This window comes from Prinia subflava, chromosome 19, assembly GCF_021018805.1.
Source record: "Prinia subflava isolate CZ2003 ecotype Zambia chromosome 19, Cam_Psub_1.2, whole genome shotgun sequence".
Classification (NCBI taxonomy): Eukaryota; Metazoa; Chordata; class Aves; order Passeriformes; family Cisticolidae; genus Prinia; species Prinia subflava.
In genome coordinates, this window is record NC_086265.1 from 6,760,584 (window position 1) to 6,780,357 (window position 19,774).

Here is a 19,774-nt window from a genome sequence, read left to right on the forward strand (position 1 = left end):
TGTGCACACACACACAAATAAAAAGCCCAGAATTTTCATCTTACAGGTGCTGGTGCTCCTGTTCCTGTTGTGGTGACACAGCCCTGCAAATGGCTGTGCACAATTCACTACTCTGGCTCCCACCTCAAGTTTACATTTCAGAGGGCTGGTGAAAGAGCTGTTGCCCTGAGCAGTGTGGGACAGAACAGGAACTGCCCCAGCAGTCCCTGCAGAGCTCCAGCCACACTTGCTACAGCTGCCCGTGCAGCCATTCAGCTGAAGAGACAGGAAAGAAAGACAGACCAAGTATTTTATTCAAAACTTTTAAAAAGTTAATAGACAAAAATTGATAAATTATTCTCATTGCATCAATGAGAGATACGTCATGATGGTTTCCTCTGCCCCCCACACCTTACACTACATAAGTTTGTTCCCTACCACTCCCTGTTCCTTGAACTTACCCTGATGTAGCAGCAGTTCAGTATCAAGCCCTTAAATCCTCTTCTCCATAGCTTGTGTGCCCTGATTATGCTTCATACAGCTCTGACAGGAGTAAGTTCAGCATCTCATCAACATCCTTACTGATCACAGAATCTGTCAAACAGGTTCATTATGTCTGCTGTCCTACTTCTGTTTGCTGTCCTGCAGTCTCTGCTCTCTCCCACGGCAGACAATGCCTGTGGTGAAATTTCCCAAGCCTCCACCTATTAACTGAGCCAAGTTTCAGTTCAGGTGCCCAGCAAGCTTCAGAACGCTTCTGAGCCCTCCCCACCACAAGCAGCAGTGTCAGAGCTGAATGAAGGAGGCACCTGGAGCATTCTGCCCAGTGCCTGCCCTGTCCCCTCGCCCTGGCTGAGCTGTCCCGTGGCTCCTGCTCACCATCGTGGCAGCAGCAGTTTGCTCCAGTGCTGCAGGGCCGCTGACCCTGAACTCAGCGGTGGCACTGCTCCACTCTGAAGGTAAGGTATCAACAAATACAAATCAATGGGAAAGAGCACTCAAAAATAGGAACTGAAAGCACTTTGAGGAGATTGCTGCTTTCCTTTCCTCCCACCTTACTGCTACAGTCTCATCCCTACAGCCTCCTCCAGACCTTGTTTTGGTTAAAGGCTTTACAAGGCTGAAAAACATTTTTAAGAACATCTTAGAGGACGTCCTGAGGATGGTAACACTTAATATAAGCAGCAGTTAGATCTAGCACCACAGCTCTGAGGCAAATGGTTTTTTACCCTCTTTCCTTAATGCTCGTAACCTCCAGGCACAGTTTACATGGGCTTTTGAAAGGGGGCAGAGGGGAACAATGACACAACATCAATATACACACTCAGCAGCTTACAGAAACTGACGCTTAATCCCTTTGTCCTTTGGACAGCAGAATACCCTGTTTGTCACTTCTGCACGAGTGGAACAAGCTGGCTCACCTTTTGTTTTAGCTGCAGTGTGATACAAGGCTGTCCCCACACCAGTCGCCTTCCTGCACAAGAAAAATACCCACAGGAGCAAGCTTTGGTTAGAGAAATTCACAGCAGGGTGGGGGAAAAGTCAGTGCTCTTGCAACTGCTGAGCAGACATTCAACCCGTATTCCACAGCTCAGCTTTGAGTTTTGGGGAATACTGAAGGACCGGACATGTTCAGGCTTACAAAGGTTTCTTCTTTTCTGGACTGAAAGGCAGATATGAATATGAAGGAGGAATGGGGCTAAAGGACATTTTAAGACAGCATCACACCCCAACGTAATAAAAATCTAGTGGTACTGTAGCAGAATGTGCCAGTGCAAAGAGCCCAGAGGCAGCTCCCGGACAGCCTTCCGTCCGTTTGGCTCGCTCAGGTGCGTGTGATTTTGTCTGGAGGCATGAACCCTGTGTCCCCCAGCGTTCGCAGGGCCACTCTGCCGTTGGGACGGATCACCAGGTGCGTGATGCTGCCGTTGTTGAGAGACAGGCGCAGCCAGCCTTCAGGGGGGAACTGCAGCGCCCTGGGGACACAAACACACAGTCAGCAGCAGGTAATTACCAGGCATCACAGCATCACCTTCTGTCCCAGGGAACGGGGGAAGGAGGGGGAAAATCACAACTGGTGGGCATTGTGCATACTGTGAGCCTTGGAAAAGCCTTTTCTTGTGGCAGTACCATAAACCCGCAGCGCTGGTGACTGGAGCGGGGCCAGGAGTGCTCCTGCACAGCAGAGCCCAGCAGATGGGCGCGATTACTGCTGACAGGATTAGTGCAGGGACAGCAGGAGCAGCTGGAAGGCAGCGAGGCCACCAGGAGTGCTCCGAGCAGCCCCTCACAGGCAGGGCAGGGGATGGCAGCACACACAGAACCCCTGTGCAGGTGGGACAGGGCAGAGCTGCCCCAGCAGAGGGGAGGTGCACATGGCAAACAGTGACTGTCACCCTCCATTCCAGCCACGCCCCCAGAGCAGAGGCAGCGCTTCCCTCCAGGGGCCTGCAGGCACCCAGGGAAAAAATCCACCAGAACTGCTTTCCATAGGCTACGTCATTCCCCAGGAAGGACAAGGAAAAGGACCTTGTGCCTTCCACAGAAACACAGCAGCACAGCTGGTCTGCAGCCATGCTGAATTTCCTAACTCAGCAGCCTCAGGAGCTCCATCAATTGCATTAAACAGCTGGAAAAAATACCATGTTGCCTCAAACAAGTCTTCCAGAAAGCCCAAGAAATTAATACCAGCTACAGCCAACCTAGATTTGAAGGAAATATTACATGGATTGTGTTAGGATTGTGCTATCAGATTGCCTGGAATTGAAGGCAAAGAAGTGACATTAAAATGAAGAGGAAATCAACAGCAAAGAGAAAAAGTATGTAAGTATTTCAGAAAAAGCCTTGGCAGGAACAACGTGGTATTTCTTAGCACAGGAAAGAGTATTCTGTTTACCTGATCGATAATTTCAAGTATAGCAATTTTGAAAAGCTGTAAAGCAGCCCACAGAGCAGACAGGCCACCATTTACCTAGCTCAGCTAAATAAAGCTAACTGAAATTGTTGTAGGTATTGATCAGATTAAAGTTTAATCACATCTGTCCTGCTCATGACAAATTATCTTACAGACAGTGCTTTGTTGATGGGGAAGAGGAATAAAACAGATTCAGCAAACTGGATACAGAGACAGGCAAAGATCCAGAACTGTTTTCTACTTTATGAACAACCTTGATGTTATTGGGAAGATGCACTCTCTTAATCCAATACTGGATGTTACTGTAAAAACACACTAATACAAACTTGAACATTACTCAAAAATATCCATTAGTAAAGAATTCCCAAAACTGAATCAATCTTTAATTATGTAAGCTCAAATTCATGTCACCTCAAAGAGAAGCATCCAGTAGGGCATCTATTTGTACTCTTGACCAACAGGCACTACCCTCAGGTTTATGGAAGCTGAAGCATATAGTAATTAAAGTAACTGTCCAGGTGTACAGAAAAGGTTACGTTTCACTGACTTAGCCACTTTTGCTTTAGAATTAAACTGAAAGTGCCCTAATTTTCAAATGTACCTTGATGAAGTTGCAGAAGCAGCTGCTTACAATGCAGGCACTGATCTGCAGCCACTTCAAAAAAGTGAAATCAAGACCTCTCGTCCCTCAGTGGTGGCACAGGCCATCCCTGTTTGGGTGAGCCCTCCTGGGGCAGCCCCAGTACCTGCACACGATGTAGCGGATGACATTGGCGTGGCACACGAAGATCTCGTAGCTGTCCTCCTCCTGCTTGGCATCTGCTCTGTGAATGAAGTTCCGAAACGCGGCCTCGATTCGGGCTCCATCCTCGTAATACTGCTGAGGGCAGCGAGGGCACAGTTACACACAGCTCACAGCAGCCCCACGAGCTCTGGGTTACTGGGGGCACACTGGGGGCTGAACTAACGCTCAAGGACTGCAGGTTACTGTAACTGTTGTGTGCACTTACTGAGGAGAAAAGACTGCAATTATCTAAGGGCTGTGATAACAAACATCAGCTCAGACACTGCAGGTTATTGCTACTGTCCATACAGAGTATACTGAAAAAACCAAACCATAAACAAAAAAACTTTAAAGAAAAGGTTACCACAGCTTCTGGTTTCCAGTGGGAGACTGGAGGGTCTGGTTCTATAGGTGCTCCCTCTCTCAGCAGATCAGTACTGATTTTTTTGACTCCTGAAATATTAGATACAAATTCAGAAAGGAGTTCCCATGCCATTACAAACAGCCCCACAACTCTACGATCAATACATTTTTCACAGTCTTTCTTTGAGGAAGGCTTACTCTCCAGCCTAAAGTCCATTTCAGTCTGCACACTTCTGTCAAGGGATATGTATCTCCAACAAAACTGTTTTGCCATCAGCAAGACAATGTATTCCAACTGAACAGCACAGCAAGCTGTTCTCCCTGTTACACTTTGAAAAAGTGTATTTGTACTTTTCAAGATAAACCGGAAACAAGCAGAATTACAGCTGTAGGTTTCTTTATAAATACAGACATTCACACAGGGCTGGGAAATGGCTAAAAACATATCAACTTTAAGGATAAGTTTAGAATTCTACTGGAGGCAGTTTTAAGGATCAGAAGACAATGAAAATTTAAGGGAAGTCTCTTACCTGGGAGATGTTTGCTTATAATTTCAGTTGTTTCAGTTGCTCTAGTCATGGAGGAGTGGATAATCTGATCAAATTTTAATCCCAAGCTTGCCAGCCTGCGTCCAGTCAGTTCAGCCTGCTCTCGACCTTAAAAGGCACATTATTACATAAATTGGAGACACTCCCATTAGCACCTCACACAAACCACCAAGAGAGCTGTCCAGCAGACAGAAAAGGTCTACATCAATGTTGGGCTTTTTCCTTTCAAAAGGCAACCGGAAAACATTTTCATCAGAGCCACTGCTCATGCCAAGCCTACTGGTTGGACAATTTCAAGTCTTATTTCCATCAGTAGGAGAAGAATTGTTTGTTTCAATTAGAAAAAAAACCCCTAAAACTTATGCAGCAACTTTCACTGCAGTACTCCCCATCCCTGCTGGCCCCATCCCAGGAAGCAACAATCCCCCTCAGGCCTGGGAGGGTGGTGTTGTTCATAAAGGCAGCAGTGCCTTGGCACAGCTCACAGCACCTGGGAGCCTCAGGAAGGTTCAGCCCACCTTTGAGGCAGGCAGGTGAAAAGAGAACAGACAGGCCAAGCCACTTAAGGCACAGGATGAGACAGGATTACCATTGTGCTTTGTTACCAGTTTAAGATAGCACTTGAGGCCTGCAATTAGCATTTCACTCCTGTTTGCACACCAGTAATTGAGATGTGGGTGGAAAAAAAGGTCCACAGTAATAATTCTTCTCCCTCTGAAAACAGTTTTGGCACATATATAATCAAGGAAGTGTTCGCTGCTTTTAAAGTATATTATTAAAAGTAATACTAATTAGCATTTGAGACCTAGTCACAGGATCAGTGAGTTAAGATTAAAGGTTATCCTCATTTAATGTAAGTGATTAGCTATACTCCCAGAAACAGTGACAGCAGCAAAAGTGCAATGTGTTTAATTATAAACACTCCAGCTGAAAGTCAGAGGTGTTTCCTTTTTAATAAATCAGCAGATTAAATTAAGAGAAACACAAGAAAAATCCATCTCAATGGAGTGAAGTTTAAAAGCCTCAGCCCTTAGGAATTACATCAGCTGGCACGAAAATTTGCTCCAGCAACCTTGAGATAATTTGGAATCTCCTTTGACAAGTTTCTTTACAACTGAGAGTGCTTAGAACTCTCTAAATCACATCTTAATGTTTGGATCAAAACTGAAGAAAACAAACTTATTCATGACGTCTTTCTGCCACAAAGGAATATGGAAAGTAGATTAGGGTTTGGCAGCAAGAAACAGGACAGTGCTGAGTTACTGACCTGTATTCATCAGGTGAAAAATATGCAAAATGCAAAGTATGATGCTGCTAGTGGCACCTACCCAGTGGGGTCAGAGTCCTGTCTTTATCAGCTCGGCCATCCAAATTATACTGGGAGTGACGGATGAGGAAGATGTGCCTGGTGGCTTTTGCTTTGCAGTGATCCAGGCGAGAGGAAAGTTCCTCTTCCCCGGTTTCTTCATGTTTCTTTTTGAGGTTGATAAGAGCCAGTGGTTCACGTCTAAACAAACACATTCAAAGAGTAATTTTTAGACAGGGGAGACTAAAGGGCAGGGGAGTTTTACAGATATATGGTCTTGCCTTAATTCCAGACGTAGCTGAAGAACTAAAACTGACAGGCCACTTGTATGATGAAACTGATTCAAACCTTTGTGTGAAAAGTAAAAATAAATGCCTGCATGAAAAGAATTTAATGTCATGGGTTAAAAGGTGTAACCTGACATAGGTAAATCTGCCACTTAGTGCCAGCCACCTGAATTAATTCTTGGGAAACAAAAGCAGTGAGCAACTGAAAAACAGTAGGGGTTTTGACAAGAAAAGCTAACCAGGAAGGATACCAAGGAAAAGAGGAAAAGGTGTTGACTGAGCATTCAAGAAACAAAATGCTCCATATCTAAAAGGCCCTGTGATAAAACCTACAAACTTTATCAATTGCATTTCCATCAAATGACTAAAAAAAATCAACCCCCCAACACCATCCTAGAAAGACTCCAACCTTCTGCAGTGCACATTGAAAGTTATTTTCTGCTTTAAACTAGGTCACATCAGGTCTCTCCAGTAAAACTTCTTATTTTTCAGCCTGGAGTGTTTTATTTATCCTTTCATCTTTCTCAGCACTCCCCTCATGCCACTTTAATCTCTCTTCCACTTGTCACAGTGCACACGAGCACCCTGCTCTGCACAACCCCCAGACAGCTGAGCTGGCTCCTCCTGAGGACACGGGGATCTTCCCCTGTCTCTGCTGTCACAGCTTTAGGGCTACAGATCCCCCACTGCCCTGCCCAAACCTTCCCCTGTCAGTCTGGGCCCCTCTCTGCACTGATCCTCCACCCCGTTAATTCAAATCCTTCTCTATGTCACTCCACCTCAGAGAGGACTTTATTCATACCACACCTCACTCCTTCCATTATTAAACTTGTTTATTTGCTGATAGATCTTTTTAAATGAAAAATATTTTTCATTCAGTTTGGGATGAAGTTGTTTGTTCACAGAAATTGCTGCTTCTCACAGCAAGGCTGGCAGTGCAAAGCCCTCCTGCCTCCATTTTGCTCTACTGAACACGATTTCCATTAGACAAAGAGGCCCCACACATTCCTTAAGCTGGTAAAGTTCAGCAAAGCATTAAAAATGAAACAATAGTCCATTAACAAGAAGTTCTATTGCTATTTCACAGGATACTTTCGATTCACTGGATACTATACCACTGGCAAGATACAAGAGGAAAACAAAAAATCTCTAAAATAAATTCAAGCACATTTGTAAAGTAGCAAGGGGAATAACTCATCTGATGTCTGCCATTAGGTATTCCACATTAGTGAAACGAGATCTATCTTCTCCGAGAACTGAGCAGCACAATTCCTGTGCAAGTGGCAGAGACCAACAGTCCAAGTGTGATCCCCTCAGACCAGTAACAAGTTTGATATTTGCATCTGTTTGTTTCAAACTGGAAAAGCTGTTAGTTGATAAGAATATTGTAGTATCTGGTTATCTACTCAAGACTTGACTTTCTTAACATTCCCAGCCCCAAAGAGCAGTGGTCAGATATTCTGTGTCTTTATAAGCCATTTAACAACTCTGCACATTAATGCTTCTGCCAACAACATCCAAAAGTCAAGATTAAGATTTCAAGCAGGCACAACCTAAGGCACAGCACACCAGCTGGCAGACTGCAAGCAGCAGAAAACAACTTGATCTGGGGTAAGATATTCCACAGCCACTGTTTGCACACTGTGACCAACGGTGATTCGCTCCCCTGAACTGCTAGGAAGAATTATCTGGTGTTTGTTCAGGCAATGGCGACAGCTCTGTAACTTTAGAAACCTTGAAGAAAGCCAACCATTTAGCAGAACCAGGAAGGCCTGGAGCTGCAGTTGAACAAGCAGCTTTAGTACCTCCCTCACTATAATTGTGTAACTAGCTGTAACCTTATTTAATGAAGGTGTTATTTTTATCACCGGGGTGTACACAGCCCTATTTACATGAGCATTTGATCCTGTAGCCTCTCAAAAATCAAAATGATCCATTATACAATAAAAATCTGTTAGTACTTAGGTTAGGATTTACTATGATTAAACTGGAGCCTGTCATAAGTCTCCCCTGGGAGATAATTCTACCAGACCGAAACTAAATGAGCCAAAGCTCCATGCAGATATCTGCACGTTCTAATTACAGATTCAGAAAAAAATGTAGTCAACCCTTGTGTGAATGTGTTTCAAGGCTGAAGAACACGACTGAGCTGGGTTCCAAGCTGCCTTTACAAGGATTGAAGCGCAGGCAGCCCCATGAGCAGCAGGCCCAGTGCCTGCCCGGCATCCACACGGGAGCTGCTGCCGAGCTGGAAACCCTGGTGCCGGCGTACAGCAACGTCGAGACATGGCTAAAAAAACCTGAAAAAGGCAAGCTTCTACCCAGTGCTTTCACTTATCACAAGCCTGAGGCTTGGCAGTCTCGCTGGCTGAAAGCATCAGAATAAAGGGATCTGCACTGGGTGAGTGTCCGAGCCGTCCGAACAAAACCCAGCGCTGGCACATCCCTGCGCAGCACTCGGGCGCTCCACGGGGGCTCACCAACTCCAGCTGCGTTCTGCCACGAGCAGGTCACCACACGGAATTTCACCGGGAAACGAGTCCCGGGTCCCCGCCTCGCCTCAGGGCTGTCCCGTCCGGCCGGGGGCTGCTCCCGCAGGGACCCGGGGCCTCCCGACCCCCGCGGGGCCCAGCCCCGCCCCGAGCCCGCTCCCCCGCGGGGCTCCGGAGAGGGATCCAGAGCAGCTCCGGCCGCCCCCCGGGTCCCCCCCGGCCCCTCACCACAGCCGCGACCCCTCCGGGCGGGGAGGCGGCCCCGCCACCGCCCCCCGGCCGCGCCCACCTGTCCCAGTTGCTGTCCCAGTAGCTGCCGCTGCCGGCGGGTCTCTCGATCCAGCCGGCGGTCGGCGGGCAGGAGGCGGTGGGCGGCAGCAGCAGCAAGCCGGGCGGCACTGCGGAGGGCACGGCGGAGCCCCCCGGGCGCGGCTCGCCATCGCCACCGCCGCGGGCCGGCTGCTTGCCCACGACGACGGCGGAGAGCAGCACGGAGCCGCCCGCCAGCCCGCAGGCGGCGAGCGCCAGGGCGCGGCGGACCGACATGGCGGGGCGGCCGCGTGCCCCTCACCGGCGAGCCCGCCCCGCGCCGCCCGCCCCGCCCCGGACGGAGCGCGGTGCGGGGCAAGATTCCTCGGCGAACGGGGAGCGCGGGGCTGCGCGGACCCCACCGAGCCCCGGTCCCCACAGACCCTCACGGGCCCGGCCCGGCTCCTCTCCCCCAGCCGCGGTGCCCGGGGAGCTGCGCCCGCCTCAGGCCGGGCTCGGGCTGCTCCTGCCTGGCCGCTCCCAAAGCGGTTTCCGCCCCAGCCGGGTCACGCAGGGGATTCCCGCCAGCCCTGCCCGGTTTAACAGCCTGATGCGGTGACCAGTCCTGCAGGGTGGAAAAGACCTGTGCGTTCAGTCCAGCCACTAACCCGGCACTGCCAAGTCCGTCATATTTAATTAAAAGCTCTAAGCCTTATCACTGTGTCCAGCTGCTCCTCAGTACAACAAAGACCAGGAGTTACTGGAGAGGGGCCAGCAAAGATGATGAGGGGGTCTGGAGCATCTCTTACGACGGCAGGGTGTGGGAGCTGGGGCTGTTTAATCTGAAGAGAAGACTCTTTTTCCCTGGTGCCCAGCGACGGGATAAGGATCGATGACCTTAAACTGAAACACCAGAAGTTTCACCTCAACATGAGGAAGAACTTTATGTTGAGTGTGGCAGAGCACTGGAACAGCTGCCCAGGGAGGTCGTGGGGTCTCCTTCAGTGGAGACATTCCAAACCCACCTGGATGCACTCCTGTGTCACCTGTTCTCCGTGACCCTGCTTTGGCTGGGGGCTTGGACTGCATCATCTCCAGAGGCCCCTTCCAACCCCAGCGATTCTGTGATTCTGTCCTACAGGAATCGATCTCTTACTGGCAGCACTGGTCCCTGGCACTGGAAACCAGGAACCTGCAATCTGGGAAATAAAAGTGCTTACCAGCCGTGGACTCGGCAGAGCCGAGCTGGCAGCACCTGCCCGGGCATTCCCGTCCCACCTCTTGTGCCTCTTGTCCCACACGGGGACTCCCTTCAGAAGCCAGAGCTCATCACAGCTCCACACATTGCTTTGTGCAGAAGAAAGACAAGGTGGAACTGTAATGTTAATTACCTCACACTGCAATGTTAATTACCTGTAGACGGCCAATGATGCTGTCTTTACCTCACAACAGAGGCCTCAGGGAGAGAGAATCAGAACAGAGACCCCTTTTTCTGAGCTGACATCCCAAATTCAGCACTGGTTTCTACCTGTCAGATTCAGTAGTTTGCAAATGGTGACAGAACTGCTGCTGTATGTGGACCTTGGGATGCCAGCAGATTCTACAGATTCCAATATCCAGCCTTTGCTTGTTTAATTATGCATTCTTGTCACTCCTGTGCACCTGTTCAAGCTCCAACTCTATACCCACATTCCCCACACCACAGGTTCTATAGTACTATTCCTGTTATCCCGCTCACATGCCAGCTGGGCAGACAGTTTCCAGCTGCCAGATCTGGATCAGTGTGAGTGACTGCAGAGCCGCTGAGAGCAGAGCCTGTCCCCTGCCGAGCACAGCGATGTGTCCCCTGAGCCCCGGAGATAACAGGCTCAGCCTCCTGCCGCAGTGACTGCAGGGGTACAAGGATCCCTGGGCTGTGCCTGCCCAAAAGAAAATGGTCTTTCTGCTAAAGTTAAGGCACCTTTCAGCTTTCCCAGCGGAGTGTCTTTCCCTGCTCCGCCACTCCGTGTCTCTGTCTCACACACATACGGTGCAGAGGAGACACATCTAACTGGAGCACAGGTCAATTTATGTTCAAAAGTCTTTTGAGATTACCTTAGATTTTCCTCAGTATGTCCAAAAATGTTATTTTTAATTAGATTATGTTTACCACTATTTAAAACTTGCAATTCAATTAGGTTAAAAAAAGTCTCCAAAAATAATTTGTTGAAGATTACCATTAGCTTGAATATACAGTCCTGTGTTCCATCAATAACTACCCAGCTTCCCACTCTTTGTTCTTTCTATATGTATTTATATTGCTGCTATTGTAATCCAGTTTTATTGTGTTGTATTTCATTTGTAAGCAGAAAATCCATCTAAGAGGATAACAACCTACTGATGCCCGCTAATGGAATTATTCTGTTAGCGAAAACAGCAAATGCTTGTGTTACTGATGCCACAGGTCCAATCCTCAGGGATGATTCCCAGGGGCTTATCCCATTTCTGTGGTTTGATGCAGAGATACCTTCGAGGAGGATGCCCAAGGTTAGGGCAGCCTCTGAACTGTGCTGTGACCAGAACAAAGAAAAGGGAAGTCAGAAAGCCAGAAAAGGTTGGCAGAAAGGTCAGCATAGGTGGGGCCCAACCAATGGTTTCCCCTGGCAGGCAGAAAAACCCTGTGGCAAAAGCAGCCCACAGCAGCCCTGGGGTTAACTTCACCAGGAATACAAACAACTCATCTCTGGAGGGGACTTGGATCAGCACAGGGATGAGTCAGTGTTTGGATGCTTTATCATTAGCTGCAGGGAGAGCAAGGGCAGCTCTCTAGCCTGCAACTGGCAAGCAAAGTTTATGAACTTTCAGGCTTTTTTTTAGACAAAACAGAGAAAGAGTATTTGAAACAAGAAAAAAGTGGTTTTGAAAAGCCTCTTCCATGACCTCAAAAAAATTTACTTACAATGTATCACCTTCCCAATGTAATTAAAAAAAAAAAAAAAGGTGTACATTTATTCTCGAAAGAGCAACAGAGAGAAAAAAGTTAACATTATGTCATTTAAACCACATGCATTCATGTATTCAGACATACATTGTGGACTTACTGCTGGCCTTCTTAAAGGAAATAGTGATGTCATCCTGGCCTGCTTCAGACCCTGCAACATTTAAATGATATACTAAACTTTTGGGTTGTAAAATGATGCTACTTAAGCTCACTTAATACATTTTTTTTTTATGGAGCAAGAGAGAATCCTGGTTTTAAGCAACTTTGGTTAGTTTGATTTAATCAGTTAAATGAAATTTTTTGAAGCAGATGCTGGCTTCCTGACTGTGTCTGACTGCATCGCTGAAGGGTAACGAGGACAAACACTGTGTTGGTTAAATACAGTGCAAAATTTGGGGAGACTGTAGCATGAAAGAAACTCTACATACATATATAGTAGCAGTGATTCAGATCTTGAATTTAATCTAGGTGGTGTGAATCACCTACTAGAGGATTCTTCAGATTTCCTTTGACCAGAAAAAAAAAGAGAAGCTCATTTAAGATGAAAGACTTGTCCTCTTCCCCAGGCACACTCTCTGTAAGCATATTTAAAAGCAGGCTTTGCCTTATCTAAAGCATACAAAGTCTTTATATCATGAATCATTAATCTGTTTCTTAATTTTGCTCTCAGTCACCATCTTTCTAATTTAAGTAGATTGGAAGAATTCTTTTTAGTAACAGTGGGCATCACTGTTAAACTGAAGTACCTCAAATACACCTTTAAGGAACTGCTCTTGTTTCCTGGGACTGAATTGCTTTCCCTACTCCTTTAGTAAGCAGTGAGTGAGCCTCTTTAATACACTGAGAATTAAAAAAAAACAGTCTCCTTGCAAAGTCTTGTCCTTAAACTGTCCCCAAATGGTTGAGACTGCAGTGACAGGACAGTTCTAGGACCAAGGCCTGTCTTCTGTCTATTGGCAGGTAAAGCTTTGCCTCTGACAAAAAGCATTTAAAAAGTTTCTACAGAGAATGAAAATGGAGAAAATTCCCCCAGATTTGTGTGCTCTAGAATCACACGGGGTGTGCCTTGAATACTACAGGGCATTGGAGATGCCTGGAAAGGGCTGTCACCCCATCATGTGCAGGGATTGTATTTCCAGCCTTAGGTGTCTCACAGTTTGTTACTGACAAGTCCTTCTCAGTACCTTTGCTTTCAGTCATCTAAAGCCAGAAGATTTCACTCTACCAAACACATTCAGAGCTGCAGATCAAGACCAGAAATGTAATTGTGAAAGATCTATAAAAAAAGTCATTTCTGAACTGGCAAACGAGTTTTATTAACAGTCTCTGGCCCTTTCATTAAGTAAACACTTCAGCTCTGTCCCTGAATCACACTCATGAAACTAAGGGTTTGTAACAGCCGTACTAACACTGCATTATCTAATGTAACGCTCTAATAAATGATGATGTATCCTGCCAGAAGGGTTTAATTTGAAACAGATGGTCTGAAGAATGGAAACATAAGCAAAGTATTTCAGTGTAATCATTCTCCAGGAAACAAAAGGGGATTTGATATTATTGCCTCGAGGACCACCTGCCCCCCAATGTTTTTTTCTTAGATAACAGTAAACTTTGATTTTGCTAATGAAGCACAGGTGCTGCTGATAGCTCCCAACAATGAAACAACTCAGGCATTTCTCCTAATCCTGATTAGCAAGGCAGAATTTGCTTTTGCAACAGCACATGCTGCTTTTGCAAAGTTCAACTGATCTCCCTTTGCACCATTTTCCTTTATTTTGTTGTTTTAGAAAGGAAAATAAATAGTTGTTATGGTCTTGACAGTGCTGGCTTCTATTGTTTGATAGTAACTGTCACTACTGAGCATTTGATATTTGGGCACTGCAGTCTGTAAACCCAGCATTGCTTTTAGGTGCCCTTGCAAACCACTAAAAAACCTGCTCTGCAAAATTCCCTCAGCAGGAAAGAGAGTGCTCTGCCTGCAGAACCATCTGAGACACCGTGACGTACATAATTACACACTTTAGGAGATTTCTAGTTCTAAGGATCCTTTTAATGCTTTGCAAGAAATACAAAGGCAAAATTTTAGCTCCCTCAAATATCCTTTCCTAGCTCTCTGCCAGGAGCTGTTTCAGATATTCCCTGCTTTACTTCAAAAAAATCACTCTAGGGATGAGCTTGGCACAGGCTGTCTAAACCCTGCTGATTCTTTTTTTGGCAACAGCATTTAAATGCAGTGTTTTCACATACAGGCTGCATTGAGGATGTGCAGGCAAAACCCTGGGATGAAATGGTTTTAGGGGAAGATGCTAACTCCAGGTCTGGAGAGCCTGGGAGACACTCAGCCACACAGGGGACATTCTCTGCTGGCCACGGGGCAGAAATAGGAGCTGTGGCAGCGATTTAGCCGGATGAGCTCTCCCAACACCACTCCCCCTTCAGAGAGACCACCTTTAAATACATGAATAATCTTTCTGAAGGCACTGGATGCTGGCAGTATTATGCCAGTGTTTAAAAACTCCCACACTGTGCAGGGAAATAATGACCTTTGGAGAGACTCCATTTTTGTATTTCAAGCTTCTCTCTGCAATGCTGAAGACTATTTCTTCCCCTCACTCCTAATGAAAAACTCAGAAAACCCCAAAGCAACCATTTACTTGAGACTTCAGGAGCTTCAGGCGGTAAAAATCCCAAGCATTGTGAGACCAGTCCAAATAGCTTGGCAGTAAGAAAAGTTAATGGGATATTCAACTGTTTCAACACAGATGTGTGCTTAAATGTCTCCTCCACATTAGTCACACTATCTAGTAAGCTTGGTACAAAGCCAGGAGCTAGGAAATCTTTCATATTAATTGCTGTTCTCCTGACTCACCGTGTGACCACTCCTCTGTAGTAACGAGCTGAGAGCATCATCCTGGGGGCTGTGCAGAGCCTGTGTGAGCACGGGGGCCCTCCAGACTCTGGGGGGAGGAATTTCACACTGTGCTCTGGATTTGTACCTCTAGGGAGAACACCAGTGGAAAGGTGAATTTGTGCCAGTGACAGTATTACCTCTTGAAGAAACAAAAGGGGTGTAACATAGATCTGCATGACTGCTGGGACACAGAAACAGCCTTGCCTCTGCTGACAGAGGTGATGAGCAGAGCACCACACAGCACAGTGCTCTCTCCTGACTGTGGGTGTGAGCACTGCTTCCACATAAGGAGTTAATGCAGTTCCTATGTCTGACCAGGGTTTGTTTTTGCCTGAACACAAAATGCAAAGTCCAGGGCTGAGGGAACAGCATCTAATCTCAGTTATGACAGTCAGCACCTGGATCCTGTGGAAGTATTCCAAGCTTCCATTAGTCTGAGACCTCTCCTACAGCACAGTACACAAACTCCCAGTCTGAATCTCATAGCTGGGAGCAGCACACAATGATGTTATTTCACCTGAGAGGGTTTTAAAAGAATTTTTTCTCTTAACAATTAGAAAATCATGGAGAGCATCTTCTCATATTACAATATTCATTTACTATACATGTCGTCTTTCTGTCTCATCCTCAACACTAATAAGCACAGGACCTAATTATCCCCATTTATAAATAACTTTCCTCATTCTATCTCTGTCCAACAATGTTTTGGCAGGCATCCTCAGCAGAAGATTTGAAATTATGTCCCTGCCAAAAACTATTGCTGCTGATGAATCACAGCACACACATTGAAAGGCTGTGGCTGGTGTTATAAATATCTGGGCACATACATATGTATGTAAATGTATGTGTATATTTATGTGTGTGTGTGTGTAACAACTTGGAAATTCCTATAGGTACAAATCAGGCAAAATGGCATTGTGGCTCTTCCTCTCTTCCAAACAATGTTGCTGAACTTATTCCATTGAATTTCTGCTAATGTGTTCATGCGTTTCCTAGGGAAATGTTACGGACCCTCAGGTGAAAATCAGCCTGCTGCATTGAGCCAGTCTGAGCACCACATTAGTGTAAGTTATTTAAGTCACCAGTTGTAGGATTCCAGTGATGAATTTATCCTTAAGCCTAGGATTAGGCAGTCATGGAGAATCCAAGGAACTTGGCTTCAAAAATCAAGTAATGTCAGCCCAGTCTAAGGAGAGCATTGCTTTCCCAACCCATGCAGGGGATTGCTAATAGTAGTAGTAGAGTGTATATATATATATATTTTATACATATAGAACGGAACCAAGAACAGAGAACACACCCCAAGTCTCTTATACCCAAAAAGGACTCTTTTCATCATTTGTGTCACAGTGCTGAAATGCAGTCCTGCAGCATCCAGAGCTTCAGAGATACATAAACAGAAGCTATATAAATATCCCTAAAATTTGAGTACATATAAGAAAAAATATTATTCTCAAAAATAAATGAAAATAGAGAACTATATTAATAATTCTGTAAAACTGAGGGAGAAGTACACTAAATTTCTATGACAGCCATTCTTATGAAGCTTTTTACATGTTTTTAAAAAATAGCTATTTTGTTCTTCAATATAAGAAATAAATCTTTTTTTGCCTTTACAGTTAAATAAACTCATGTGACTTCTGTTTACACATGGACACACCTATTTTTTCTTATTACTTAAATTATGATGTTCTTTCCTGTGTTAAAATTCCAGTAATTAATAATTTCCACTTTGTTTCCTGCTCCTTTAGTAAAAGACCACACTAGAAAAGGAATAATTTTGTGCACTAATAGACCTTATTCCTTCTTTGACAAGCTTTATGTGCTGTTAATATGGAATGCAGACAAATGGGTACATACTTCTGTACAACACTAAAACAGATGCAAAAAAAGACAGCAGTTAAAAACATTTTTCACATGGCAACACAGCAGCTCAGTCCTTGCTCTCAAGAGATGTGCAAGGCTGGGTTTCCTCAGCTGCCCACGATGTGTCAGTGGCTGTGGAACTCAGCTCTTGATGTGTTCTGTCCTCACCAGCACATCAGTGTCCCTCCTTTCTGAGGTCACTGCCAAGCCACAGCCATTTCTTTTATTGTACTTCTGCTCAGTCATTTTAGTTATTATCATATCCATGTACAACTGCTCCCAGAAGCAGGCAGGGAAGAGCAGAGCTGCTTAAGGCAATGAAGCATATGGTCTCTTGGAATGAGGATTGTGCTGTGTGGGTATTGGGTTTGGATTATAGGGAAATATGCAAGGGGTCAATGGGAGGATCAAGGCAGAAATGTCTTTTATCTGTTTACTAAAACAGCTTTCCAAAGTCACCGTAAAATACCAAGATTATTGTCAACAACACCTGACATAAACACCCAAAAACTTCCTCCTCAAGTACATGACCTAAGTGATGCTTTCATTTGGGGCTAAACGTGCCCCAAACATGCCCTGCTGCTCCAGGATACCTATGGGAGGCATCTGCCTGACTTCAGCTACAGAGCTGATTGCAGAACAGGGCTTGAGCCTCTCACAGACACAACACAATTTGTGAGTCAGGAAGTCACATCCTTATCCAGCATGGAGCAAAGAGGCACAGAGAGACAAACGAGGCAGCAGGAATCCGCAGAGGAGTCAGGAACTGGGGCCAGAAGGCCTGAAGCCCATTCCTGTGCCTCACGTGCAGCCCGTGTTTTGGAGGAGAACATCTGGCTGGTACCTCTGTCACTGAGTCACTCCTCAGTGCTGAGCAGCTCCCAACAACAGCCAGAGCAACAAAAGCATGAGAGTTCTGATGGAGGACACTGTGGCCAACAGCAGAGCAGCTTGTCTCTATCATGTCACAGTGTGCCCAAAAAATTAGTCATAACCAAGTCTCCCCTGTTTATAACTACTTACTCCTCTGCTTTTAAGTCTGATGTTTGAGGTATCTGTCAATGAGACAATAAGGGTTGATCCTAAAGCCAGATGGATCCATAATTGACAGGCTGCAAAAAATGGATTATGCTGTTACTCACTGAATTTACTCAGACACTGCAGTTTCTACAAGATGAGTTTTTCCTAAGGAAAAGTAGCATTCCTTGTATTTAAAAAAAAACCCAACTCAACGATCCTTTCACCATCTGTTCCAATGACTGTACAAGAGAAAAAGCTGACAGCAAATCTGTATTCCACTAAACCACCTGTGCCTGTGACTAGAACCGGAATATAATTCAATTTTATGAGCTTCCACAGTCAGCTCTGACCCAAAGATCCCCATGTGCTCTGCTCCTATGTAGCTGAAAGAGGCTTTCAAGTTATATGAGTGTGCAAGTGGCACACCAGGAGCCATCCACCTCATGGGAACAGGGAATGCAGGAGGAAACCACTGCCCAGAAGCCACTCCCCTGCACACTGCATGAAAGGACACGGCAGCAGGCAGAAGAGCCCACACTGCTGCTCTGCTACTAATCCCAAATTCCTCCTTGCTGCCTGCCACTCAAAAATGCCTCCATAAAGACTATCTCTGTTCTGTGGAGTAGGGACAGAAGGTCCATTAAAAATGGTGTTGACCCCACAATGGGATGTGTTTATGAAATTCCACTTTTCCCTTTGTGCTGTTGTGAGAAAAAAAAGATGCCAAGTGTTTGATTTGCTCCAAGTTAGAGGCTTGAAGAAGTCCTACTGTCAATGAACTACAGCAGAGAGCAATTTCCTGTGGGTGTCCCTCCCAATGGCCTGTCAGGTATAATGGGGCACCATTAATCTTAAAGGAAAAGCTACCACTGATTTCAGGGGAAGGAAGATTTCAGTGTGAACGAGGCATGGCACTCATGAGCTTGATATGTTATTGTTATTCTGAAAACAGGAATTCTCATTTTAGGTGTTCATTTGGGGTATCAAATCTTGTGGTTTTGGTGCTGAAAGCACCACACCGAGTCCTCATGGCTGATTGTGTGTAATGGTAAGATTTAGTGAAGCCAAACTCAGGAGCATGCTTTAGTTCCAAAACAACAGTGCTAACCAAAGGACAGCTCTTCACCTGTACGGAAGGTGACTTGTCCCTTAGAGACAAGGCATTGCCATTTCTCTGGCTAACCACACAGATCCTTCCCATTATTTCCTTCAGTTACCACTGAGCACAGTGGGAGGGTTTCACACACACAGCCAATGCTCAAATAAATCCTTGAAAATCCTGCTCTTACCCCATATTCAAGAAATAGATGGATAGTCCAAGCCCCATGTGGAGGCTGGAAGTTAAAAGGTGTAAAATAAACTTCAGAAGGCAGCACGTGACCTTTATGGCTTTTACATGGCAGACACTTCACAAAGTCTGCGGAAAGAAAGGTTTTTGAATTACTGATGTTTGTAAAATGATTTTATTTCAGAAAGGGGAGATTTTTTAAAATAAAAGACCTCTGGTACTCCTTTTTTTTATAATGCAACTAAACCTCTAGAAAAGCTCCTTGTCTGGCAGAATCTGCAGCCTGAGCCATGCTGTGCACTTCTGCCATGCAGTCTGATCAAACTGGCCCATGCTCACAAAGGCAGAAATTACTTCAATTAATGAGGAGCAGATTGACAGAATATCTCAACACAGTCTAGAAAGGTTATTAAACCTCAGCATTGCCCCCAGTGCTCACTGTCCATCCCAGACCAGGCGTATCTTACATCTAATATGGACAGGCTATGTCAGTGCTTTATATTCCCTGCAAATAAATGGCAAAAATTACTGTCTGAAAAATCCACACAAGAGATGGACGTGTAAAAGGTGAACAGGATGGCAACACAACGTAACTTCTAGCGTAAGTTACTCTTACATATTCTCCACTTTCTCCAAGCTTCCAGCACTGCCTTCCCTTCTCTCTGAATATCCCTTAAAATGGTGGGTCTGTCTACCAGCCTTCCATGGCCTGGAACACAACCACTGGCAGAAACACTGTTTCCAGTCTACTTTATTTGCTGACATTTTTTAAAAGTAATTTCAGTTT

General features: G+C 45.6%; 1 protein-coding gene across 3 annotated transcripts; it reads right to left on the reverse strand.

Moving 5' to 3' along the window:
* Positions 1 to 271: 271 nt before the first annotated feature.
* On the reverse strand, positions 272 to 9,425 carry PGAM5 (PGAM family member 5, mitochondrial serine/threonine protein phosphatase). Of its 3 annotated transcripts, none has more exons than XM_063416429.1 (6): positions 8,963 to 9,425; positions 5,917 to 6,095; positions 4,571 to 4,696; positions 4,042 to 4,130; positions 3,640 to 3,770; positions 272 to 1,955 (listed from the first exon to the last, which is right to left on the reverse strand). In XM_063416429.1, the coding sequence occupies exons 1-6, from the start codon at positions 9,217 to 9,219 to the stop codon at positions 1,805 to 1,807; spliced, it is 933 nt and encodes a 310-aa protein (XP_063272499.1). In that variant the 5' UTR covers positions 9,220 to 9,425; the 3' UTR covers positions 272 to 1,804. The 3 variants fall into 3 exon arrangements, with proteins under 3 accessions (XP_063272499.1, XP_063272498.1, XP_063272500.1); XM_063416428.1 differs by having other exon boundaries at positions 3,640 to 3,773; XM_063416430.1 differs by lacking the exon at positions 8,963 to 9,425 and adding an exon at positions 6,176 to 7,077 and having other exon boundaries at positions 3,640 to 3,773.
* Between the last annotated feature and the right edge of the window lie 10,349 nt (positions 9,426 to 19,774).

Bases quoted from the DNA above. Each gene is read 5' to 3' on its own strand.
- PGAM5 (XM_063416428.1), bottom strand. From the start codon at position 9,219: ATGTCGGTCCGCCGCGCCCTGGCGCTCGCCGCCTGCGGGCTGGCGGGC. The intron at 4,131-4,570 runs GTAAGAGACTTC...CTAATATTTCAG, and splicing joins TATAAGCAAACATCTCCCAG to GAGTCAAAAAAATCAGTACT. The intron at 1,956-3,639 runs GTACTGGGGCTG...TTGTGTCCCCAG, and splicing joins ATCCGCTACATCGTGTGCAG to GGCGCTGCAGTTCCCCCCTG.